At 41.8% G+C, this 27,643-nt stretch overlaps 1 protein-coding gene across 1 annotated transcript in view; it reads left to right on the forward strand.

Moving 5' to 3' along the window:
• CERS6 (ceramide synthase 6) overlaps positions 1-27,643 on the forward strand; it is a 766,179-nt gene that overhangs the window by 534,695 nt on the left and 203,841 nt on the right. The window contains exon 6 of the mRNA XM_053712833.1: positions 3,416-3,508. Within this exon, the coding sequence (XP_053568808.1) occupies positions 3,416-3,508 (93 nt within the window). The remainder of the gene's footprint in view (positions 1-3,415; positions 3,509-27,643) is intronic.

The following is a 27,643-nucleotide window of genomic DNA, read 5'->3' on the forward strand; positions in this document are numbered from 1 at the left end:
CACCTACTGCAACATTTGCTGCTTTACATAGTCTGGTATACCAAGGGCGCCCCCTATCTCTCTCACTTTTAGATCAACCCATGAAAAGGTTGGCATAGGCTGGGGCAGACTTTCACCCCATGGCTGTCCCACGTCTATGAAGATAGAACCCCCCCCCCCCCCCGAACTCAAAGTAGTTGTGGTTTAGAAGAAACTCTTATGTTGTCAAGATGTAATTCCCTAAAGCCAGTAAGTAGTTGCCAAACATATCAATCATATGACCCACTGCCTCAATCCCTTTATCATGGGGGATAACCGAATGGAGACCTACCACATCTACTGTAAGCCAGCACATATTCCTTTCCCATGTAAAATCTTGTAGAAGGGTCAGTAGATGTTTGCTATCTCTGAGATATGATGGCAACTTAAACACCAACTGCTTTAATAAGGACTCCAACCAATTTGACAAGTTCTCAAATAGGGAACCAATACCCGAGACTATTGGTCTCCCTTTGACCTCCGTCAGTGACTTATGGACCTTCGGTAAATGATGGAATATTGGGGTGACAGGGTCCTTAACGTATAGATCGTTCCATGTGGAGTCATCTAAAATACCAAATTCTAGTCCATCATCAAGTAGATCAAAGAGGAAGGCTCCATACTGGGAGGAAGGTTCACTCATGAGTTTAATATAAACTTCAGGATCTCCTAATTGTCTGTTAGCTTCTGCCACATAGTATGACCTATCCATCACCACTATGGAGCCTCCCTTGTCTGACTGCTTCATGACTAGATCCGTATTACTTTGTAGCAACTTGAGAGCCAATCTCTGTTCTTTACTTAGATTGAACTTGTGGGAGTTTCTGCTGCTTTGTAAAGCCAGCAGATCTTCTTCCACCCTCTTATGGAAGGACTCCAGTACTGAGCCTCTTTCATCTGTTGGATAAAAGACTGATTTCGGTCAGAAACCTGTATGTAAGCTCTTAATATCACCCAAGTCACTGCCTTCCTTTTCTAAAGAGTATAAGGTAACAACATCATTGGCAGCCTCTAAGTTAAAATAGTCATACATAAATAGAACATATTCCTCTATGTGAATAACATTGGAATGTGAAATATTAATATTTTCATGTCAGGTTAGCTCACTTGAAAATATGCAATCAGTTTTGTGTGCAAGTAGGGTTTAGGTTTTTCCCACTTTTTTGCTCCATTGACTTCTAGGGGGGAATACGTTAGCACCATTGCAATATTGTAACTTTGGCGTTTTGCTTGTAATATAAGCACTACCCGACGCATGTAAAAAGCTTTCTTCTAGCAGAGCTATCACGGGAGTAATAAATACCACTCCACTCATAGGGGCCGATTTACCAATGTCTGACAGACATGATACGCTGTAGCGAATCATGTCCGCCAGAAATTACTGAATGCTGACAGCATACACTGTCGGCATTTAACATTACACAAGCAGTTCTGGTGAACTGCTTGTGCAATGCCACCCCCTGCCTGTGCAATGCCGCTAGCAGGGGTGTCAATCAACCAGGGATAGGCAAGGTGTCTGTACACGGACACTGATATCCGTGACTGGCCCTTGCAGTGTCCGCCACCCATTTTGCGGAGGGGAGGGAGGAGTAGGAAAGATGAATGCTGGTCCTCACTCCTCCTTGACCCAAGCGGCGCCACGCTTAGTAGCGGGAAAGTGAGGGAAGAAGCAATCTGCCTGCAGTCAACTAACCGTGAGTCGTGATCATCCCAATTGATCTGTGCTGCAGCCTGTGTGTAGAAAACCGCTGCCTAGTCTGACAAACCTCACGTAACCAAGTAAGTAACCAACCATGGTGATCATGCAATTAACATCAAGGTGGGTGGGTTTGGTCAGGAGTGGCAGACTCTCAATATAACCAAAAATAAATAAAAGTTAATACCACAAGCGGTCTTTATATAAATGCTATTTTAAACTTGTTTGATTAGATGACTAATTTGTACTTGTGGAACTAGACCAGGGGTGTTCAACGTGCAGCCAATTTGACAGCAAAGTGTCGCTTTCCTGACTTATAAAAACATTGAATATGTCGGCAGATAGGAACCATTCGGCTTATCTAGTCTGCCCAATTTTCTGACTACTTTTATTAGTTCCTCGCCTTATCTTATATCTAGCATAACCTTATGCCTATCCCATGCATGTTTAAACTACTTCACTGTCTCTACAACTTCTGCTGGATGGCTATTACACCATGTATCCACTACCCTCTCTGTAAAGAGAGTGTTTTTTGATGTTTTCAATTGGAAATGTACCTTGGTGTCCTTCACTAACATCTGTACTTTGGAAAATGTCCACCACAGCCTCGGTCCGTGCCTATCCCTGATCTAGATATGGTGTTCAGCAAAGGATATGAAGAGAATAAATCAAATGATATAATAGAAATAAATTAGAAAACTGAAATATAAAAAATGGTGTTTTATGTCCCTTTAAATAAGTGTTAATTCTTGAACATGATTTCCTATTTGTTATGATACAATTGATCTTGATTTATAGTTGATGTAATGTAATTTCTTAAAGGATTTTGATCTTATACTGATGGTCACACATGTAAAACACATAACTACAGTGCCAAATAGTATATTTTGTGATCTATTTATCATTGCGGGACCTACGCAAGAATTTATAAATTAGCGCAAACCGTAGGCCACCTGTATTAAGAGTTTAAAAACAGAAAATTATTGCGTGTGTTATGGAAAGAGGCTGATCGCATGCGCGAGCACGTATTCCCCATAGAAGTCAAAGGAGGAGAGAAATAGAAAAAAACTTCACACACTCCTGTTGTGCGCAAAGTGAGTGACGTCATGTCATTCTGTGAAATAGTACAGGAAATTGTGATAATTTCATATTGCAAAAATGTTTTGTGTATGTAATCTGCTTTATATTATTTGTATGTAGATAATTATGTATGTACTGTATGTGATGATATTTGTATAGATCTATAGATAAATGGGTGTATGTTCATGTAAGTCAATGTAAAATGGCTTTGTGTGCATTTTTTTCTTACACCCTTTGATCCGTTATAATTTTTATTTGAAATATTTTATTAAAAGTCTAAGTGTACTTTGTATAACATTTTTGAAGTGATTAGTAAAGGTTTTTGGTTGCAATATATTAATAGCTACTGTTCTTGGATAGTGTTATGGATTTGTGCTTAAATGGGGATTTTTGTTGCACTATGGATGTTTTTTCAAACTTGTAATGGCTGCCTTATGGAAATTGATGCGTTATGGGCCATAACGCTACAATTTGAGTCATAACGCACAACTTGTAATTTAGCCGATTGTTAATTACAATGTGAAGCAATCAAAAGACTCACTAGTCTAATTTTGCTAAGTAAAAAATTGTAAGTATTGTAATATATAATTTGAAACTAAAAAACTGTCTCCATTTCTGCAGCAGTTGACACCGGACCTGCATTATTTTTATATTGTTGAACTATCGTTCTACTGGTCCCTAATGTTTTCTCAATTCATCGACATCAAAAGAAAGGTATGTTACATTATCTAATAATTTGCAAGAGTGCACTTCAATTAAGCAATGTAATTCTGTGGACACACATGTCCTTGTGCTATGCTTGAGAGCTGATAATAAATTTCCAGGTGGCAACCTGGCTTGTGGTTTATACATTTAAAAAAAGATATGTAAATTACAAGTGACAGCACTTACTGGATTTAATAGATGATAAACAATCTTTTTAATGTGACTTTTCAAAGCTAGACATCTCTTCAGACAAACCAGTTTCAAACAGTAAGAATTATATATAAATAAGGATAAAGTATCATTTTCAAGATTTAATTGTAGTTTAATGGAATTGAAGGGGTGAAATTAGATGTTGCTATTTGATTATGTCTCCTGGTTTTCCTACAATTATTAGCAACTGCCCTCCACAAACACTAACTGCAATCCTCACTGCTTTTAACCCTAGCCACATCCCCTTCCCTGTATGCGCCCTCTAAGTATAATCAACCATAAATAGACCCCTACTATTATTGACCATACATGACCTTTAAAGTCGTCAAGTTCAGGCCCCCAGCAAACACAAACCCACAATCACTCCCACCATACCTGAAATAAGACACAGGAGACATCACCTTGGTACAAAATTGGCCGCAGCACTTTTATTAAATAACCATAAAACCTTTAATTATTAATAAATACCACATTTAAACATGAATATAAACACAATGTTCTTAAATAACTTAGACCTTAAACCCATCTAAATACCATACTGGACTATCCCCAGCGGTGCTAGTTCCCTTATTACTTAGCAATATGGCCGTTACTCGATCTGGACTCAACTACATACTTGCTGAGTCCGTTACCAACCTCACTTCCACTTTAATAGGGAACCCCTTGCTTTTATAAGAACCCAATTGCACACTCACCCCATGGAGAGACAACTTGTTCAAACCCCCAATTAACTTGGCCATATTCCTTTTCTTGCTGTCTGAGAACTAGCACCCCCGCCTTGCTGCGACAAACCACAAAGAAAAAGAGAAAACCATCAACAAAAGGGTGGGCGGGAGGGAGCTGCTGTCACCACAGTGTTTATACACAAGTGACTTCCTGCCTCTTCCCGCTCAGCCCCTTAAGTATGGCACAGTTTGAGCCAGCCCCTTCCTATACTACCACACCGATCCCCAAGGGGCCTCTTCCTCCCACGGTCAAAGCCCCCTCCTGTTACTTTTGTCACTCCCAGGGGCTTCTTGACCTTTAAAGTCGTCAAGTTCTGGCCCCCAGCAAACACAAACCCACAATCACCCCCACCATACCTGAAATAAGACACCGGAGACATCAGCTTGGTACAAAATTGGCCACAGCACTTTTATTAAATAACCATAAAACCTTTAATTATTAATAAATACCACATTTAAACATGAACATAAACACAATGTTCTTAAATAACTTAGACCTTAAATCCATTTAAATACTATACTGGACTATCGCCAGCGGTGCTAGTTCCCTTATTACTTAGCAACATGGCCGTTACTCGATCTGGACTCAACTACATACTTGCCAGTCCGTTACCAACCTCACTTCCACTTTAATAGGGAACCTCTTGCCCCTATAAGAACCCAATTGCACACTCACCCCATGGAGAGGCAACTTGTTCAAACCCCCAATTAACTTGGACATATTCCTTTTCTTGCTGTCTGAGAACTAGCACCCCCACCACCGACTGGTCTGATGAAATCAGCCCAGTCCTGCCAACCCAAACAGTTCTCTCAAAGATTCCTTAATGTCCAGTAAAAACAGCTGCAGGCCAAATTGATTAAGGTGTACCCCGTCCCTCAAATAAAACTCCTCATAAGCCACCTCCTCAAAATCAGAGTGGTAAGCCACCGCACCCCCAAGTCTCCTAACAAAAGAACCTATCAACTTATTGATTTTTCTCCGACTTCGCTCCAACCTGTCATAGTCCCAAGCCGCCCTCCAAACCAGGCATCATCTGAGACCAAATAATTCTCAAAGTAGGATGAAGATCCATAATTCTCCTCAAGTCCCTCTTGATTCTCCTAACCAGTTCCCTCTGGGACAGAAAACCCAAATCATTACCCCCAAATGCACAATCAACACCCCCGGAGGAGGAAATTGCCTACAGTAATCCACAAACAATGGCAACAAACTCTCTCAACACATACCCCATACCCCCAACCATTTTACCTCCCACTGATCAACTGGACACCCCAACTGCAGGCCATTCACTTTTTTCCTGGCCTCAGACCTGGCCCAGTAAATAAACGAGTGCCCCATCACCCACACGCTCCTCACACCTGTGAATAAAACAAAACACACAGAAAAATCCGTTAACAAGAGCCCTCCGACTCTAGTACCCGCAATTCAGGCCGCACATATGACCTATAACGTGTGGATCCCCATCTCCCAATACGTTTTACCATATCCTCCCGCAAACCTAGCATATAGAGGCCTCAGTTGCCGCCCCTATACGGAAGGAATGGGACCCATACTCTGAAGGGGGCAGCCCTAACAGACCAATAGTCCCTTTCAAAACTGCTCTAAACTGATATTGCAACAAAAAGGACCCATCCAAATGAATTAACAGTGGGCCCCCTTGCGCAGGCCGTACAGCTGCGTATTGTGACAAGACTCCACAGGGACAAACCTCACTGCCACTAGGAAATAAGACTATACTCTTCCCTTTCCCATATGTGTCAGTTTTGCTTCTTCTCAATAAAATATCCACCCGGTGCTCCCCCCACAACACATCTTCCACCTGCAAACCCCTGGGCGCCCTCTTACTTGGGCTAACTAATTCAGAAATACGGAAGGCCCCGAAAAAAGCTAGTACGAAGGCCGTGCAAAATAAAATATTTCAAATGAGGAAAAACAATTTTGGGCAGTATTCCCTACTCCTACTATTAATACTCCTACACTTCTTCTTCAGACCCTTGCGGACCTGTTGAACCCAAAAGGCTTTAGTCACATCCCCCAGGCCCAACAACCTAAACCTGAAAGCCAACGCAGACAATTTCCTGTCCATACTAGCAGATGACAAACCCAAGCTGCCCCAATGCCACAACCACTCCAACAGGCAGCCGGTAACATCATCAACCCCTTCTCTAACCCCGGCCTGCATCAACCAGTTCTCCCAATCCCACCATACTTTCACATAGGCGGACCAAGTACCTGGAGCCAATGAACTCTTCACCAATCCAGCCAGTCCTCCTCCCCAAGCCTCCAGAGCTGATCCGGACACCGTTTACCCACCGCGTCCGCCTGGGGGGCCAACTCCCGAAAACGATTCCATTGAAATCGAGATAAAGCGTCTGCAATCAGATTACACTTACCAGGAATGTGCCTGGCCCTAACCAAAACATTCATGCGCAGGCACTTTAACACTAAAAATCCCAGAAAAGGCAAAACATGGGGAAAAGAAGCCGATAGGGTGTTAACCGCAGCTACCACACCCATATTATCAGTGTGAAACAGTATATTTGTTCACCAACTCCCCTTCCCAAACAAACAACGCCACAACGATGGGGAACAGCTCCAGGAACACCAGATTACGAATTAAAACAGACGACTCCCAGGCTTGTGGCCAAGTGCTCCTGAAAATAGGCCCCAAAGCCATGCCCCCCAGCTGCATCAGTCACCAAGTCCAAATCTATATTAGACACGCGGGACTCGATGAACAAAGACGCCCCGTTAAAATCCATCAGGAACCTCTACCATATCAACAAATCATCTTTCTGCCCCCTTGTCACCCTCATAAAGTGGTGAGGCCCACAAACAGAAAATCATCAAGGTAGTGGACTACCGATGAAAACCCCAACCGGAACCTCACTACCCACTCCAAGAAAGAGCTAAAGCACTCAAACAAGGAGCAGGAGATGGAACACCCCATGGGGAGGCATATATCCACATAATAGGCCCCATTAAAACAACAACCCAACAGATAATGGGAAGAAGGATGAACTGGCAATAACCGGAAAGCCGCCTCAATATCAACCTTTGCCAGCAATGCCAAAGGACCAGCTTCCTTCACGAGTTTGACAGCAAGATCAAATGATGTATACGATACCGAAGCCAGCTCCTCCGGAATGCCGTCATTCACCCGCCATGCGCCCCAACAAGACCTCCTTATCCAATTTCTCCTGCACCACTTCAGGCCACTCCCTAGCGGATTTTAAGTTACCCCGGAATTGAACGACCCCTCCTGTAGACGGGATTTTAAAACCATATTCGAATCCGTGCCACAACAGCAACGCCTTCTCCTCACACACCTTCCACTTAGCGTACAGGGCGAGCCAATGCTCCATCCCGCTTACCCTCACCGGAGTTATTCCCTTTGTCAGGCAACTCCGCAGCTCCACCTGCTCTGTTCTTACGGAAGCACTTGGAAGATGGATGGGAACCCCCACACCCCGAACACTCAAGTCTAAATTTGCAAGACGAGACCCATTTACACACCTTCTCATTGAAGGAGAAGCAGAAACCCTTCTTGACAGATGCCGCCGGCCCTCCCTGAGAAGGCCCGCCGGCTCCCCCACGAAAGGGCTGAGATGATCGGAGCGGGGTCATGACCTTAAGCCATAAGCCCATATCCCGATCATCCCACCTCATTTCAGGCTTGACAGACAAGCGTTGACAAAACTGCTCGTCATGCGCCCACCAAGCCATGCCCCCATATGTACGCTGCGCCGCAGCAACTTCATCCAAATAACAGAATAACGCTGCTCATTGGTCAGGCAACTTGCCCGCCATAACACTGGCATAGATGACAAACGCCTGGAACCAATTCGTAAACGTTTTTGGTAACTTCCTATACCGCTTTTTCCTCTCTCCCTCCTCCTTCTTGGACACATCCTTCTTGGAATCCTCAGGGATTTCAAAAGATTGGTCCAGCGGCAAGAGGGAAAACAACTCAATGAATTCCCTTTTCCAAATCTTTTCCCTCAATTCCGCCGTAAGATGCATGCCCAATGGGCCAATAGAGCAAAGGCAGGACCGAGACAATGCTGTGTCCGCAATCTTAAGCTCCGGGCCAACCGACCCCTTCCCTGCAATGTTGGCAACCACGAGGGGAGCAACCTCATCGGACTGGCCCTGTGTGGCCGCCCCGGTCCCCTGCCTGACCCCTGCAGGCCCACCTGCGACCGTGCTCAACACAGAGGCCGCAGGGGATACCCAGGAACTGGCAAACCCCCCGAACCCTGCAACCCGGACCCCTCTAGCCTGGCCAACAGATCCCTCAAACCTGCTACCACCATAACTGCAATAGAATCACTACATACATTCACCCCCTTTTCTGCCCCAACACCCCGACCCATCATGGCAGCCCCCCCCGTACCTGCTCTTGTTTCCTCGGTCCTCTGAGGCTGACCTGTGTGGGACACAGCCGTGACATTCTTCTGGCTCTGGAACCCAACGACTCCTGGTTCCATAGCAGCCAACGGCTGATTTCCTCTGTTATCCTGCAAAACAGACACATGTGACAAGCCCCCCACCGGTGCCCACAACCCAACCCCCTTCTGTGCCATGAAAAGGCCCAGAGCACTGTCCGCAACTCCCCCTCTTCCCCTCTTCAGAGCCGTAGCTCCGGCCCCCACCTGACAGACATCACCATACCTCCTGCGCTGCCTGCCCCTACTGGGCAATCCACCTCCCCCCGGCCTAACCGGCTGTCTTACCGCACCAACAGTCCTTCTACACACAGCACAATGTCCCCTCCCCACTTGTCCCCTCAGGCCTGAGCCGAAGACCCTGGCCGTACTCACCGGCGCCCTCCTCTCCGGTACCTCAGCACGTTCCTCCAATGGAACGCCGTCATCCAAATCCAGCCTGATGGTCTCTGTCCACGATTCTTGCAGGCCATAAGCATCCCCACTCAGGCCGTCCTCTCTCACAGCAAGCAGGCCATAAGAAGCCCCTGGCCGTGATCCCACCTCACCCACAGCTTTAAAAGAAACATCATTAGGCACAAGCACAGTTCCCCAACAGTGGCAGCCCCACCCCTCTCCCCCCCCATGCCCCCTAAAAGCAGAGGGACCCCTTAGTGACCCACCTGGGATCGTGGATTGACTTCGAAGACCACCATTTTGAGTTTGGGAGGGACAATGTCCTCCTCAGAGGAATCTAAGTAAAGGGTGAGGTCTTCCAAGTCAGCCCAGGCCCCCATCTTTACTTGAACTTTAGTGGCATCATCCCCACCCACCCCTTCCCCTTCCACATATACCCTTTGAGGGACCACTGTCTCCCCACGAGGCCTCGCAACCTGGGCCGTGCGCTCAACCACCTTAACGTGTGCCTCCACATGAGCCCCTCCCCCAGAGCCGTTATCCCCGGCTTTTTCCGCACCCACCACTCTTTGCGACCTCACTCGCCCCCCCCCTTCCCCTGCCAAATTACCCCCTAACCCTGGGACCGTAACCCCTGTCTTGCCTCCTGCCTCCGACTTCAGGTCCCTACAGGCCGTGTGCCCCCGTCTTACCCTGCGCCAGAGTCTCACTGGCTTGGCTGGGGCGGGCCTCCAGGTCCGGCTCGATGATGTCATCTCCCTCTACGACTCAGGGCTGCTGCCGCACTGCTGGGGCCTGTAGATCCGCGGGACCGAGGACCGCCTTCTTCTTCACCACCGACCTGGCACCCGGACTTGGACTGCTTCTTCTGCGGCCACCGGAACTCCTCCCAGCATCCGGACTCAGTCTCACAGGAGGCCTGGAGCGCCTGACCGGCCTGGACTTTGCTGCCATCTGATCCACACCTCCGCCGACTTCAGGAACCAGCAGGGACCGGAGCCTATCTTCCAACCAGGTAGGACCATTTTTTTCCGCAGCCTCCCTCAGCTGACCCAGCAAGGCATCAAGCTGCGCCATACTCAACACTGAGCGGGAAGAAGCAAGAAGGAGCAAGTGTCAAAGTTGCTGTCACCAGTGTTCAATCACAAGTGACTTTCTGCCTCTTCTCGCTCAGCCCCTTAAGTATGGCACAGTTTGAGCCAGCCCCTTCCTATCCTACCACATCAATCCCCAAGGGGCCTCTTCCTCCCACGGTCAAAGTCCCCTCCTGTTACTTTCGTCACTCCCAAGGGCTTCTTTCACTAGGGTCCCAAGTCTATTAATTCTAACTACACCGCCAGTAGTGTTACCCTAGCCACATCAAGCACACTGTTACCTTTTTGTCACCTGATTTCTCAATCTCCCACCATTTATAACTCTTTAGTGCATTTGCTTCTTTGGCTTTGTTAGGTGTTATCTTAAGAGGGGGGGTATCACTTAGCAGTTTTTACACCTTCATCTGGAACTGAATAGTTATCGTGTGGGGGTCCAGGCATTCATGTGAAATTTTTGTGTGTGTGTGTATAATCAGGGGTTAAAAGCTACTTGTCCAGAGGGAAAACCTTACTAGTCCACTCAATGTTAAAGATAGGAAAAAGTCAAATTTCTAAGTTGTCCAGGACTAGTGGATCACTGAAAATGTCAAGCCCTGTGTGTATAATGTATGTTTATATGTAGGTTTTAATCAGGTAGGATAAAGTTAATATGGCATTTGTTCCAGTTCAAGGTTAATAGGGTGAGTTTCTGGACAGTCAAAACGTACAATCAATATCACTGTGGATGTTAGGTGTTTAATTAAAGGGTGGATTCAAGATTAAGGATATGTAAAGCTGCTTGTACCTCAATAAAAATGTACCAATGCATTTTTGTTAATCTCCCATAGCATGCTCACACTTACAATTGTCTAATACCTGGGAACATTATGACTATTTTGTGCATTTCATATCAGTAGTCACAGAGTAAAGAATAGATGATATTCTGCTGACTCTTTATTGAAATGCAGGCTGTGGAGTGTCTAGCTGTTCCAATGCTTTCAGAGCAGCATAAGAACCATCTTCCTACTTAGGACTAGACGCACATAAAGTTGAATGTCAACCTAAAACTCATAAATCACCCTACTCCTGAGAGGAGGAACCTGGTAAAATATCGAAGAACCCCACATATTTTTCAATATGTAGGTGTGGGAGAGGCCTGTGTAACAGGGCAGAAGTCACTCAAAACAACTAATTGATAAATATATATTAAAGTAAGGCTGTGATGATAATTTATTTGACAATAACAAAATATTATAATTTGTAACTGTTTGGGTGTTTTTATTGTATTACTTATGCTTATTTCTAGTAACTGACTCTACAGTATTGAGTGTAGCCTTTCTGTTTGATGCATCTGACATAAAAAAATAGAGAACAGTCAACATCAGCAAGTTACATAACCCCTTAAAGTGAACCATGCTTCATAAAGCTTTACAGATTCAAGGAATTAATGTGTTAGCTTTGGTAAAGGTTCACCCTTGCTAAATGTCTGGAAACATTTCAGAAAATTTGTAGTGTAAAGAAATACAGTATCAGTGGATTTTCTACCCACACCTGACCACTATATATTCTCACACCTATATCTGTAGTGCTTATTCACTTTCTATTTTGTATCTTGTTTCCACATTTTACTCCAGAATTGTATTATTATTATTATTTAATAAAATGTATAAATGAAATGGTATATGCAATGAAAATTCTTACCCTATTTACACAGTGTCTTCAATCCAAAATACTGCTGTTGAGGGTGACAAAGGCATATCCCACTATAAAATGTATGTTAAAGTGACAGTCTACTTGAAATTTTTTGTTTAAAAAGATAGATAAACCCTTTATCACACATCTCCCTGTTTTGTATAACCAATACAGTTATATTACTGTATTGGTTACCTTTGTGATTACCTTGTATCTAAGACTCTGCAGACTGTCCCCTTATTTCAGTTATTTTGACAGATTTGCATTTTAGCCAATCCGTGCTCTCTCATAAATAACTCCACTGGGGTGAGCACAATGTTATGTATATGGCACACATGAACTAGCACCATGTAGCTGTAAAAACTGTGAAAATGCAATTTTCATTTAGGATTTAAGTATTAGCTGTAGACTCCATTTGACCAAAAATTATTCTTATTGTTTTATAATTGCCTTTCTTGAAATACTGTTTTTTGGGGAATGCCCTGTTTATATTTTGAGCTAACTCTAAAGGGCCTATTTATGAAATGTCTGTCAGACATGATCCGATCAGCGGATCATGTCCGACAGACATTGCTGAATGCATAGAGCAATACACTCTCTGCATTCAGCATTGCACCAGCAGCTCTAGTTAACTATATATATTATCTACAAAATCAAATCACTATAACAAACATTATATAGAATATCATAAGAATATCACACCAATAAATAAAAAGTAAAATGCAATATATACAAGGATTATTTTGTAGAGCAGTGTCATTCATTTGTCCTACTTATATGAAAGCAGAAACCCTTTCCTTTAATATAAGCAGTCATGTGCCTGTACTGCTATCAATTTGGTATTCTGGCAGCTCTTAAGTTATCCTTATCATGCCCTAAGCAAAACAAAATACCACAAGAACCCTCATTTGAAAAAATTATGGTTGCATAGTTTCTTGTGTGTATCCCAAGGAAACCCAAACCCCACCCCCACCCCCCCCCCCCTAGTGGACATGCAAAATAATTATATACCCCCATCGCAAAACATTAAGGGCCAGATTACAAGTGGTGCGCTATATCTCGCTTTCGCTCGTGTGCAAACACCATCAGCTTGCATATTACAAGTTGAAAGTAAAATGTAACTTCAGGACTTCGCAACCGCATTAACTTCTCCTCCCCATATACTTCAATGGAGTATGCAAACTGAAAAAAAATCGAACACTTATCAGTTGCGTGCTAACCTGCTGACACTCATTAGACCAACTGCTCTAATCTAGTTATGAATACTTTACATTCCAATGTTCTTCACATAGAAGCAAATGCTCTATATATATATATATATATATATATATATATATATATATATATATATATTTATATATAAATATATATATATATATATATATACATTTTTGTAATATATATATCCATAACTATGTGTATTACATTATATATATATGCCCTTTCCATTCAAATACCTTTTCATATACCATATACCTTTAAACCCTTGTAACTTTTTACATTTCTAAGAATCATTTTGATTTGATAGTGTCTATATAAGTGTACCACTTTATTTTACTGTATTTATTTTTTGTTTGGTGTAAATTGTAATTTAACCCTAACCCTTTACACAAGAACTTTAGTCATGCTAACCCAATGACTGTGGGTCGCTTTTACTTTCAATATGAGCGCAAATTAGTATGGGTGCGATATTTCAATTTCACACGCTCGCTAACGTTTGAGCTACACTTGTAATTTAGTCCTATCTAAAAAAGTTTTTTTTTTTTGTTTAAATAATTTTTATTGAGGTTCATAAATAGGCTTACAAACAATTATCATCTTAAACAAGGTATAAATCGTAGTACCACAACATTTTACAGTACGTATCCAAGATAAACATATAAGAGCTGCATCCATTTCCATAGTACCTTGAGCTTAGTACAGGAGCATATCAAATATCCGAACATATGTTTACAATCCAATTTGTTGTTGTAGCCTAGTATTTAACAATCAAAAGAAAAAAGAAAAAAAAGAAGGAACCTCATATTTTCACTTTTTTTCTTAGTAGTTCCCTTAATGAGCCTTTAAGACCTCTTGGGCCCAATTCTTTACATAAGTGTTGCATAGGGAAATGCAGTAACATAATAAACAACAGTGAATACTAAACATAAACAACCTGCTAATATGAGGACGAAAAAACATCTCAAGGATGTTACAATTTCTGAATGACTTATCAGGTTGCTGCCTTAATGAATGTAAGTAATATTATACTAAAACTGTGTGAAAGGACATTTTCCCGCATTGAAAAGAAGAATAACATATAAGTCGTTTATAGCGGGGGAAAATAGATATTGAAGTTGAAGTAGAACTACCATGTGGTTCAAAGTTTATATATATAGATTTCTTATTATAAAAATGCACAGATATTTAATATGAAGCAAGGACATGAGTTTCAAACTTCAATGCATATGAAAAAATATGATTACATTTGCGGTATTTATCTAGGGAAACCGCATTAAAACACGTTGAGCATATTTACGGATGCCAAAGTGTATTGGTGGGAGGGAGGAGCTATATATACATATAATAAAAAAGAGTAGGAATTGTTTATGGAAACAACAGAAATATTAAGTTAGGCATCTAGGTCACATAGTTGGCATATAGTGATATGGTGAGATTGGCAACTAAATATGGTCTAGACATTATATCTAGCAGTATCAACCATGATTAAACACCTATGTATCAAACTCCATACAGCCGAACCCTTATTTTGCTCTATTGATTGGTAAGAGGGCTAACAGTTACCTCCATGGGGAAGTTAGCATAGAAGTACTGTAGGGGGTGGAGGTCCAATATGGGATACATTTACTTTAAGTTGATCAGTAAACTATAATGGAAAGATATAGTCAATACCATATAGAGGCTTCACTAAGACACCCTAGCAATAAAGTTCAATAAAGTTCAGACCTAGGGGCACGGGCCCTCTGCCCCTATACCCAACAACAGGTTCACACCTCAGACACACAGGCTTCCACAGAATCGTACTTTGTTATGCAAGTGTAACAATTGGAGTGGTTTAAAACTAAAATGAAGATGGCTAGGGACTATCTGTATAAAGTAAGTGTTGGGGTATTGTACCATATAGTTCAATAATATAAACAATAGAACCTAATTACTTCAACTTTAGTGTTGCCCTTCAAAGTTCTCTGAAATCCTTGTCCCTCCCCGTCTCTTACTCAGGCCCCAACCTTATTGAAATATGACTATAATAAGAAAAAACTACATATTACTAAACTGGCTATAATATTTAAGAAACAAGATAAGCGCGCAGTCCCGGCCGCAGACAGCACGTCATCATCAAGATCAAATAGAAATATAACCAAGCAGTGTGACAAAACTATAGCTATAACTATAGCAAGGAGGGGGGAGAGGGAAGGCAAAAATAATAATGGCTTATATCATATGGCTGCCATCTCTATATATAAAGTGGGTAGAGCTATAATGCACATCAACAAAATTAGGTACCGAGATACCAATTGGCCTCGTGGACACAAGATAACAGAACTTTTCCTAACCTATGTGCTACTCAGTACAACCCACAGGGGTAGGACAGTTAGAGGTGCATATCGATCTTCAACCTATTACCCGCTCACACTGGTTGACAACCATCAAAAAATGGTAAAGGAACATTTGTCCCTGACAGGTTCTATCTATTGCAACAATGATATTAACAGTATGTATTAACCTAGTACTCGGCTGAGCATGAAATAAGAAGAGTAATTTACAGTCTTATAGTTTAACTATATGAAGGTATACAGTCGATGTTACCCTAATAAAACTTGAGTGCAATAAGTATCATTCATGAACATCCATATCAACCATATTAATTATAACTTATAAATTATAACCCCCAATTCAGCTACAGTGCAAAGTCTCTCCAGTGATCAAATTTTGGGGGTGAGAAAAATGTCCAGTCTTGTAGGTGATGGTAGCTGCACAAATCCACATTAGCTTGCACTGCATAGCCTTAATTTAAAGTCCAAGCAGCTTCGAATAGTCATGCCCAGCAACAGGTAGATTATAAAATAAAAATAGACATGCATCCATAACGGTTTAAACATATATAACATACATACTTGGAACCTTGTAACATCAGAGTAGAAAACATGCTAGTCCAGCAAATGTCTAGAGAAATATGAGCAACAAGCCGCATCGCTGTGGAGGCTTAACAACCCAGCAAAAGTCTCGAGCAAAACATTTCAATCGAGGCAGTGTCGCAGTGTCCCTTCATCTAGGGGTCTCAGCCCACCCCAACCATCCGTCCAGTCAAGACAGACTTAGTCGCACAAAGGAGCATAGCGGAACTGTAGATACTCACTGAAAGGTTACCTGCCGCTGAATAGAGATGTGGTCTCATTCTCGTGCCAAAGCGTAAGTAGAAGACTTTAGGTAGCAGTACGGCTCTCGCTCTAGTAGCTGGTGGAATCAGCACCCGAGACAGCAACGGCGGATCACCGCTTCCTATGGGCGCGGCATAGATAGCACCGTGGCCACGGGTACCCACATCCTTTCCAGCTATATGTATCAATAACTTGTACTGGGTAGATTGACCTGTTTGCCACACTCTGTAAATCATCATGTACGTTCTGTGAGACCCTATGTGGCTGCAGAGATTGCTGGGTTTCCTTGAAGGATACGCTGTAACTTGCGGGTGATAACGCCAGTGCCAGTGCCTCTTCCAACTTCTGGAAATGATTATGAAGCAAGTGTTTTACGCTTTCTTCCCAACTAGAGGCCATAGTCGCTGTATCTTCGGCTTGTATTGGGTTTTAATCTTATCACTCTTATCCAGTGTGCAAAACTCCGATCTTTGTATAATAAACAGTCTCCAGATACACTTCTGCATTATAGGGCTTCCACATGGGAGAGAAAATGGCTGCTCCTAGCTGTTCTGTACATCGGCCTGTGAAACAGCTACCATCTCCCTTATGTATCAGTTTTTCAGTGTCCCAAGTATTCCTGACCTTCTCTTAAGACCCAGGGATGTCGGTAATATGGATTGAAGCTGGGTTGAACGGTCAAGTAAATAAAATTATAAGATGTTTCAGCAGAGCTGAAGTGAAGTGCGACTGATCAGTTCCTAGGCTAGCTCCGACAGCCCATCTAAAAAAGTTTTAATTCATTTATTAAACATTTATTATGTAACTGATCATATATTCACTTCAAGGAGAAGTTAATCTGAGCTATCACAAAAGTGTTTACATTATATAATAGGAGACAAATCATCATAATCTTTGTTCAATATTATACAGCATAAACCGTTTATATTATTTCAGGTGGTGTACATATATGAGATGGAAGTGAAAGGGTTTATCTTGTGGTTGATCAAGAAGACAGATGACAGACAATCTGAAATAGCTCTCAATGCTTTAATAATTAAAGAATGTCACTAGCATTTTTCATGCCCTTCTTTTAAGCAATTCTAATTAGAAAGAACATTAAGTAATTTCACCAATATGACTGTTTAGGGTACTCTATATTTGTTTAACAATGTTATTCCCAAGAAATGTTATCTTTAAGACAATGTATCATTCCTTTCCTTCTTAATATAAGGAGAGTCCATGGCTTCATTCCTTACTGTTGGGAAATACTGAACCTGGCCGCAAGGAGGAGGTAAAGACACCCCAGCCAAAGGCTTAAATACCTCTCCCACTTCCCCCATCCTCCAGTCATTCTTTTCCTTTTGTCACAGGAGGATGGCAGTGAAGTGTCAGAAGGTTTCGGAGTTGTTCCTTAGGAGGGGTATCTGCCCTTCAATATGTGACTGGAGTTTTAAGTAGTCTTGTCAGCCTCTCAGTGAGATTATTGATGAAAGTTAGAGTCTGGAGATGCAGGGAGAGTTTTTCTGCGAACCCATCCACACTGTCTGCTAACAGCTCTTTAAGCAATCAGTGTTGACGAATTTCACTGCCTGCTTTTTCTTCACTCAAGTTTATGTCAGGAGTGATGCTACAAGACTGTCACACTTGAGAGGCTGTGGATTCTGGTAAGATCATATAAATTTTTACATATGTTGAAAATGCTAGAAGACAGGGTCACAGTGTGACTCATTTTATCTTAATAGAATCATGGGTTAATATCTCCTGAGGGAGGTTATTGAACAGTGGGGATTAATCAGATGTGATGCTTTGATTTTATGCTGCTTTATGTGTAAAATTTCATTGGGCTCATAGACTGTTTGTTACATTGCTGGAACACACAGGTTTTTACTTTCACTTTGAACGCTGCACAGCTTGTAGCTTGGTGCGCTTTTTCTCTTGGAAGGGCGGTCCTGCCTTGCGCACCATGTGACCGGGAGTGTTCACACTTTCATTTTCTCTTTCCAGCCATTGGGAGTATAAAGGTGACTTTTTGTGAGAAATAAAAAGATTGTTTTATTCTGTGTCCTACTGTGATTAGCTCAAGCTATGGAGGATTCTGGTATTCTTGAGGGTACTCCATCTATTCCAAATAGTAATACATGTTTATATTGTGAAGAGGCCTTGGTATGCCCGCCCTCTCAACTGTGTTCCACATGCATCAACAAAGTTATTATGTCTAAGAAGGTTAACCCCTTTAGTACCACTGAGCCGTCCACCTCTGAGGAATCGCTGTCCCGTGAGGTGCATACCCAATAGTCATCTCCCTCATCACATGCAGCTTCCCGTAGCACACCTGATCCTCCAACTGGAGGGAGCCTTTTGCCGAGCCTTTTGCCATCAGGCTTTACTGCACAGTTAAAGACCGCGGTATCTGAGGCCCTTAGTACTTTTCCTTGCCCTGTCAAGCGCAAGGTTAAACATAGCTCTCCAGTTCAGGGGTCGTCAACTGATTTATTGGATTTATCTGTTTTTCAATTATCCAAGGATGAGTCACACTCTGAGTCTTCAGAGGGTGAACTTTCTGGATCTGAGTCTGCTACCTCTAGGCCTCCTGCTGCGGAGGAACCAGCCTTTAGATTTAATATTGAACACTTACGTTGGATGGATAAGAAGATGGAAACTTTTCTCAGAAAAATGTTTCAGCATATGGGATACTTGTTTCAACTGGCAGTGGCTGTTGCTTCGTTGCTGGAGCTGCAGCCTACTGGTGTGACTCCTTATCAGATTTGATCAAGGTGGATGGTCCCCTCGTCATTATCCAAGAAAGAATTAAGGCCTTGAAATTGAATAATTCTTTTATCTGTGATGCAAACATGCAGATCATTCACATAAATGCTAAGATTTCTGTTTTTTCAGTGCAGACCGGTAGGGCGCTCTGGCTGAAATCCTGATCTGCCGATATGACTTCTAAGTCTAGACTCCTTTCCCTTCCTTTTAAGGGAATTTTTTTATTTGGTCAAGGCCTGGACTCCATTATCTCCACTGTTAAAGGTGGGAAGGGTGCCTTCCTACTGTAGGATAAAAAGAAGTCTAAGGGACAAGGCTCTTTTGTTCTGAGAAATCCCAATGACAACAGTCCTCCTCTAAGCCCGAGCAAACCAAGAGTACTTGGAAGCCGGTCCAATCTTGGAATAAATCCAAGCAGAACAAGAAGCCCGCTGAGACTAAGTCGGCATGAAGGGGTGGCCCCCGATCCGGCACTGGATCATGTAGGGGGCAGACTGTTGCTGTTTGCAGACGCTTGGTTCAGGGACATGTAGGTTTCAAATCTCAACCACCCAAGTGAAGATTTTTCCTTTCAAGCCTGTCTTCAATGCAGAAAAGAGGGAAGCCTTTCTGGGGTGTGTGTGGGATCTCTCCTCCCTAGGGGCCATAGTCCCGGTTCCTATCAAACAAGAGGTTTGAGATACTATTCAAACCTGTTTATGGTCCCAAAGAAGGAGGGAACTTCCCGCCCGATTCTGGACCTGAAATGCTTAAACAAGTTTCTAAATGTCACCTCGTTCAAGATGGAGACAATGAGGTCCATCCTTCCTCTAGTTCAGGAAGGACAGTTCATAACCAATATAGATCTGAAGGATGCTTACCTTCATGTGCCAATCCACAAAGATCCCTTCCAGTTCCTAAGGTTTGCGTTCCTGGACCAGCACTTCCAGTTTATTGCACTTCCGTTTGGTCTAGCTACTGCTCCAAGAATCTTTACAAAGGTTCTAGGGGCTCTTCTGGTCGTTGCCAGGACCTGGGTTATAGCAGTAGCTCCCTACTTGGATGATATTATGGTACAAGCACCATCTTTTCGTCTGGCGGAGGACCATTTCGGTATCTCTTCTCTCTTCTTTTCGATCTCATGGATGGAAGATAAACTTAGAAAAGAGTTCTCTGATTCCAAGCACCAGGGTAGAATTCCTGGGTACTATAATAGACTCCATATCCATGAGGATATTTCTAACAGACCAGAGACATTGCAAGCTATCTTCGGCATGTCTTGCCCTCCGGACCTCCTTAAGGTCATCTGTGGCTCCGTGTATGAAGGTATTTGGTCTCATGGTGTCCAGCATGGACATAATTCCCTTTGCCAGGTTCCGTCTCAGACCGTTACAACTGTGCATGCTGAGGCAGTGGAACCATGGTCATTTGGATGATTTCTCTGGACAACCGGTCGAGAAAGTTGCTCACTTGGTGGCTCTGTCCAGATAATCTGTCCCGAGGGACATCCTTTCTAAGACCATCCTGAGAGATTGTGACTATGGACACAAGTCTATCAGGATGGGGAGCTGTTTGGGGTGCCAGGAAGGCACAGGGCCTGTGGTTTTAGGAGGAACGCTCCCTCCTGATAAACATTTTGGAACTTCAATGCTCTGAAGGCTTGGCCTCTTCTGGGTCCGTCCTGGTTTATCAGATTCCAATCAGACAATATAACCTCTGTGGCTTACATAAACCATCAGGGTGGAACAAGAAGCTCCCTAGCAATGAGGGAAGTATCTCAGATTCTGGAGTGGGCTGAGGCCCACAGCTGTCCACTGTCAGCAATCCACATTTCGAGTGTGGACAACTGGGAAGCGGATTTTCTCAGCAGACAATCCTTTCATCTGGGGGAATGGTCTCTCCATCCCGAAGTGTTTGTGGAGATATGCTATAGGTGGGGGATGCTGGAGATAGGTCTCATGGCATCTCGCCTCAATACCAAGCTACCCAGATATGAGTCGAGGTCCAGGGATCCTCAGGCGGAGCGAATAGATTCATTAGCAGTGCCTTGGAAATTCAGTCTAATTTACCTTTTCCCGCCGTTACTACTCCTTCCTCGTGTAGTGGCCCGCATTAAGCAGGGGCAGTCATCATTGATACTGATTGCTCCATCATGGCCGTGAAGGACGTGGTTCGTGGATCTGGTGGGGATGTCATCTTCTCCTCCATGTAAGTTACCTTATCGCAGGGATCTACTGGAACAAGGTTCTTTTGTTCATCAAAAACTAAATTCTCTGAGGCCGACTGTGTGGAGATTGAATGCTTAGTCCTTGCCAAGAGAGGTTTTTCTGAGAGTTATTGATACTCTCATTCAAGCTCATAAGCCGGTTACTCATTGCATCTATCATAAGGTGTGGAGAACCTATTTATTCTGGTGTGGAGAGTGTCCCCTGGAGTCTGAAACTTGTTCTTAAGGTTTTGCAGCGGGCTTCCGTTGGAGCCTATGCATGAAATTGACATTAAAGGGACATTCCGCTGAAAATTTAAATGCACATAGATGAATTACATCTTTGAATAGAAACATATTTCCAATATACATGTATTTGCAAAAATGCTTCTATTAAAAGTTATAACTGTTTTATTGTTAACATTTTTCTATGCACGTGCATGTGAAGCATAACTAGATAGTCTCAGTGAACCAGCATTTTATATACTGCAGTTGCTCAGAGCACTATTGGGGCTTGTATCATGTCAGCAATTAACAAATGAAAGGGACATTTAACACCTGATGAAAAATGCTAAAACCTACTTTTTCTTATTAATAAAAATAAAATAATCACTGCTGTCTATTTTATCTGTTCCTCTTACCCCAAACTGTTGACAAAGATTGTTTTGAAGTACAGTGTTGATCCAGTGCTTGATTCTACTATGTAAGCTGCCATATTGTAAGGTACCTTACAGGGGCACAGCAGTCACATGACACAGCATATTATTTGTTGCACATACTTAGAGAATCACATATGTTTGCAGTGTGTGAGCTGTAGTGTCTAAAGATACTTTTTTTTGTCACTCACAGTATAACTGTATTAGCTTTCCCCATCTAATACACATATTATGCAGAACAATTGAAATAAAATTCTTTATGAGCACTGTTTATGTTTTACTCTTTAAACTGCCCACAAGTTTTATGCTCTAAGCAAAAGTTGTTTCCAGTGAACTTCAGGCACTATTGTCATAAATCATTTGTAAGCTCCGTGAGGGAGAGAGGGAGGGGGTGTCTCTCAGACACGCTGGATATAATGATATACTCAATGAAGATTTTTGCTTCTTATGACCTCTCCTGCTTATGTACCAGCTAATGTGATCAGTTAGTAATGATCACCTGGTTTTATTTAGCAGTGTGATCTGCTCTTGTCACACCCTCTGCCAAGACACAGTCAATAGAGCAGAACTCTGTGTGTGATCATCAGAGGGTGTGACAGGAGCAGATCACACTGGTAAATAAAACAGAAAATCATTACTAACTGATCACATTAGCTGGTACATAAGCAGGAGAGATCACAAGAAGCAGAAATCTGCTCTACACGGAGTATATCAGTATATGCAGCGTGTCTGAGAGCCTCCCTCTCACTCTCTCCCTCACGGAGCTTCAGCTTACAAATGATTTACGACAATAGTGCCTGCCCTGAAGCCGTGCACTGGAAACAGCTTGAGGGCAATTTGAGGAGCAAAACTGTGGGGGACGTTAAAAACATAAACAGTTCTTATAAAGCATTATATTTCAATTATACTGCATAATATGTGTGTTAGATAGGGAAAGCTAATCCATTTATACTGTGAGTGACACATAAATATGTATGTTTAGAGGCTGCATGCTGCAGCCAGATGTGATTCTCTAAGTAATATGCTGTGTGTGTCATTTGACAGCATCATGAGCATGTGACAGCTGTGCTCCTGAAATGCATGTTACAATATGGCAGCTTAGATAGGAAATTAAGCACTGGATCAACATTGTACTTCAAAGCAATTTTCTTCAACAGTTTGGGGTAAGAGGAACAAATAAAATAGAAACAGTGATTATTTTATTTTTACTAATAAGAAAATGTAGGTTTAAGGGATTATTAGAAGACAGGTGTTAAGTGTCCCTTTAAGTCATTACCAAATGGAACAAGCACCTTAGGCTCTCTGAGCAAGTGCTGTATTTAAAATGCTGGTGCACGGTGCATACTTAGATACACATTTCAAACAGCTATAGCTTTTATTAGAAGCATTTTTGCTGATACATGTATATTACAAAAATGCTTCTATTCAAACCTGAAATGTATCCATGTGTATTCCAATTTTGACTGGAATGTCCCTTTAAGTTGTTATCCTGGAAGGTTCTTTTTCTACTGTCTATTGCTTCTGCGCGCAGAGTATCTGAGATTGCCGCCTTGCAATGCGAGCCTCCTTATCTGGTATTTCATCTTGATAAGGCTGTCCTACGTACTAAGTTAGGGTTTCTCCCTAATGTCGTGTCAGACTGCAGCATCAATCAAGAGATTGTGGTTCCTTCCTTGTGTCCTAATCCTTCTTCTTTGAAGGAGAGTTTGCTTCATAATTTGGACCTGGTTTGAGCCTTGAAGTTCTATCTTCAGGCTACTAAGGATTTTAGACAAACTATTTCCTTGTTTGTTGCCTATTCTGGGAAGCGTAAGGGGCAGAAGGTCTCTGCGACTTCATGGTGTTTTTGGTTAAGGAGTGTTATATGCTTAGCTTATGAGACAGCGGGACATAAGCCTCCTCAGAGAATTACGGCTCATTCTACTAGAGCAGTGGCTTCCTCTAGGACCTTTTAGAATGTGGCCTCTATTGATCAGATTTGTAAGGCGGCCTGTACCTGGTCCTCCTTACACACTTTTTCAAAATTTTACAAGTTTGATGTTTTTGCTTCTGCTGAAGCAGCCTTCAGGACAAAGGTTTTGAAGGCAGTGGTGTCCTCAGATTAAAGGGACAGTCTACACCAGAATTGTTATTGTTTAAAAATATAGATAATCCCTTTATTACCCATTCCCTAGTTTTGCATAACCAACACAGTTATATAAATACACTTTTTACATCTGTGATTATCTTCTATCTAATCCTCTGCAAACTGCCCCCTTATTTCAGTTCTTTAGCCAGTCAGAGCTGGCTCACTGGAACTCCACATGCGTGAGCACAGTGTTATCTATATGACACACATGAACTAACACCCTCTAGTGGAGAAAAACTGTCAAAATGCCCTGAGAGCAGAGGCTGCCTTCAAGGGTTTAGACATTTGCATATGAACATCCTAGATTTAGCTTTCAACTAAGAATACCAAGAGAATAAAGCAAAATTGGTGATAAAAGTAAATTGGAAAATTGTTTCAAATTACATTCTCATTCTGAATCATGAAAGGTTATTTTGGACTAGACTGTCCCTTTAAGGTCTGCCTCTCTTTTTGTCCCTCCTGTTATCATTCAGTGTCCTCTAGAGCTTGGGTATAAGTTTCCCAATAGTAAGGAATGAAGCAGTGGACTCTCTTTATATTATATTTTAATTATGCTTACCAGATAATTTAATTTCCTATTGTATAAGGAGAGTCCACGGCCCCCGCTCGTATTCTCCGATGGGCGTCCCCCTAAATTATATTTTTCTTCTGGCATTTTTTATACCCTGATATTTCTCCTATTGTTCCTTGTTTCCTCGGCAGAATGACTGGGGGATTGGGCAAGTGGGAGAGGTCTTTAAGCCTTTGGCTGGGGTGTCTTTGCCTTCTCATGGTGGCCAGGTTCAGTATTTCCCAACAGTAAGGAATAAAGCCGTTGAGTCTCCTTATAAAGAAGAAAATTAAATTATCTGGTAAGCATAATATATGTTTCTTTGAATATTGAAAAAGAAACTAATAAATATTACATTATTACAGGATCTGTTAACAGCTTGTTCATGTCTAAATCTGGTGCCCTTCTAGCTGTTCAGCAGTTTTGCTAGACTGGATTGGAAACATGCCAGGGCATCATAAATATTTCATTTAAGAAAACCTAAAAGGAAAATAACAATCTGTGACATCCTTCTAGTGCAGGGCTTTCCAAACTTTTCCTGTTGGTGACACACTTTTTAGACCTACATCATTTCGCGACACAGTAATTAATTCAGTTGTACTAGCAAAAAGGAGGTTTAACTAACTTGTTTTAAGAGATACGGACACATACATAAATGATATAATAATGAAATTTGCAAGTAACAGTATGTATGTGCAAGAATTAAAAAATGTTTAATAGCACCAATAGCTACTCACTATTTTAATGGGATATATGAGGTTGATGGGATGAACACAATTTCTGAATATTTGGTGGAATATTAGACACTTACATTTCATCATCAAGCATTTTTAAGTTTCCACTTCCTATCCATATATCAAGAGCAGGAGCAGCAATGCACTACTGGGAGATAGTTGCAAAAAAAAAAACCCCACTGACTTCAGCTCAGCGTTTAAGCTGCCGCCCTCAGAGCTCGGTGAGTCCGATTGACTACTGCCCACACTGCAAACACACTGCTGTCCCACTCAATGACTACACATGCAGTCACGAGCCAATTAAGGAGACTACACGTGCAGTCAGCCACCAATGGGAATAGTTTCATTTCCCACTGAGCTGCGCCAATTGTTTAAGATGATCTGTGACCCACAAGGTATCAATCATGTGTCAACCATGTGATATGCGTAGCAGGCAGGCGGAAGGTCAGAAACCAAAAAAATAAATAAATTAAAAAAAATTTGCGCTGAAGCAGGGACAAACCTACACACTGCTGCCGACACACTAGTGTATCACGACACACAGTTTGGAAAGCACTGTTCTAGTGTTTTATTAGTTGAAAGTCAGTGTGTTGTTTTTTTTTTTGGGGGGGGGGGTTCTACTAAGTGCAGATGAAGGAAGTTTCTTAAATTATGGTAGAGAAATTGCTTATGGTAAGATACAGAGCAAAAGGTCCACTGGCGTTGGATTATTTCTCCATTATACTGAAAAGGAGCATGTTTTAAAGGTTTGGTTTTTTTTGCATGAGAAATAAAGGTTTAATCTGAATTCCTGTGATAAAATTGCAGGACAAACTATTTGCTTTTATATTTGTATAAGCAGGTGGCTATTCTAAGGTTACTTTTTTATCTGCAATATATTCCTAGCAATGACAACAAATTTATGGAGATGATTATTAAAAAAAGAAAGAAAGAAAATAAATGACATTAAACTGCTGAGTACACCGTTCTAAAGTTACATAGCAAATAAAAAAGCCCCTAGGAGCAGTATAAAGCAATGCAGCCACTGTAACAATGTACAGCCCCTGCTCTGTATTGTGCATGTTAAACTGAAGTACATGTTATATAGTTTGTCAAAAAGAAAACATCACTGATCTGTAACTGTGCACCCTTTTGCCACTGGGTGTTAGAATGCTTTAGTGGCACCAGTGCGAAGATGCAGAGCTTCACCTACCACCACCACCTGTAAAGGGTTAAAAAAAGATTAGCTTTAAACTGATCTAAAAGCACAGAAGGAAAACCCATATCATGGCGAACAGTTATCCTGCTATTACAGTTGTACCCAGCAGTTTGATGTCCCTTTTATGAATAAAGTACCATTTTCCTGTCATACAGATGTGTCCTGCTCCACTAGTAAACAGTGCCAGTTGCCTTTATCAGTCAGCAATACTAGTTTCAATTTAAATAGCTTCTCTAATCTATTGCATGCAAAAATAAAATCAACATTTAGTTTCTGCTCTTTTATATATTGATGGAATTATATGAGTACAAGGGTCATTCTGTTGTAAAAATAAAAGAGCAATTTATTTTTAAACAAACTCCATAATTGTAATATTTGTTCAACTTCTTCAAAAGGGTTGAATCAATGATGCTCTCTCACTGTGAATATTTATTTTCGTGCAGGAAATGGAAATTTTTGTTTTTGTATCATATTACCCTTTCAAACATGTTGTCCCTCTGTTAAAACAGTAGTTAACATTTTAATGTAAAGATGTCTGTCATGAATACTTCACGATTTAGATGCTAAAGGGTTAAAAAAAAATAGCTTGTGTGCTAAAAACATTTGTTTTTTTCAGAAGAAATGTGTTGCTGTGTTTTCCCTTAGAAAAGCCAGAGCCATAAATAGTTTGCAAGATGCACAAAAGATAACTTTATGATCAGTTTATTGCCACAACCTCCCAGCGCAGAGAATGATGGAACACAGTGCCTCTATCCAGGTACTGGACTGGTGTCATTGACAGGACAATCAGCCTTGCAAATATACTATTTAATGTCCTAATGCCTAAATCGTGCACATTTAGTTTGTGGATTACAAAATTGTGTGATTATCATGGAAAAAAGTAATAACTTTTTCTAGAAGATTATTGCTTCTGGAAGTATATTGCAAAAATTTTTCTAATTCAATTTCAAATATACCCATGCACATTTCAATTTTTGAACTTTATATCCCTCTCAAGCTTTAAATCGTTACCTCATGGAAA

Source organism: Bombina bombina, chromosome 1 (genome assembly GCF_027579735.1).
Source record: "Bombina bombina isolate aBomBom1 chromosome 1, aBomBom1.pri, whole genome shotgun sequence".
NCBI lineage: Eukaryota > Metazoa > Chordata > Amphibia > Anura > Bombinatoridae > Bombina > Bombina bombina.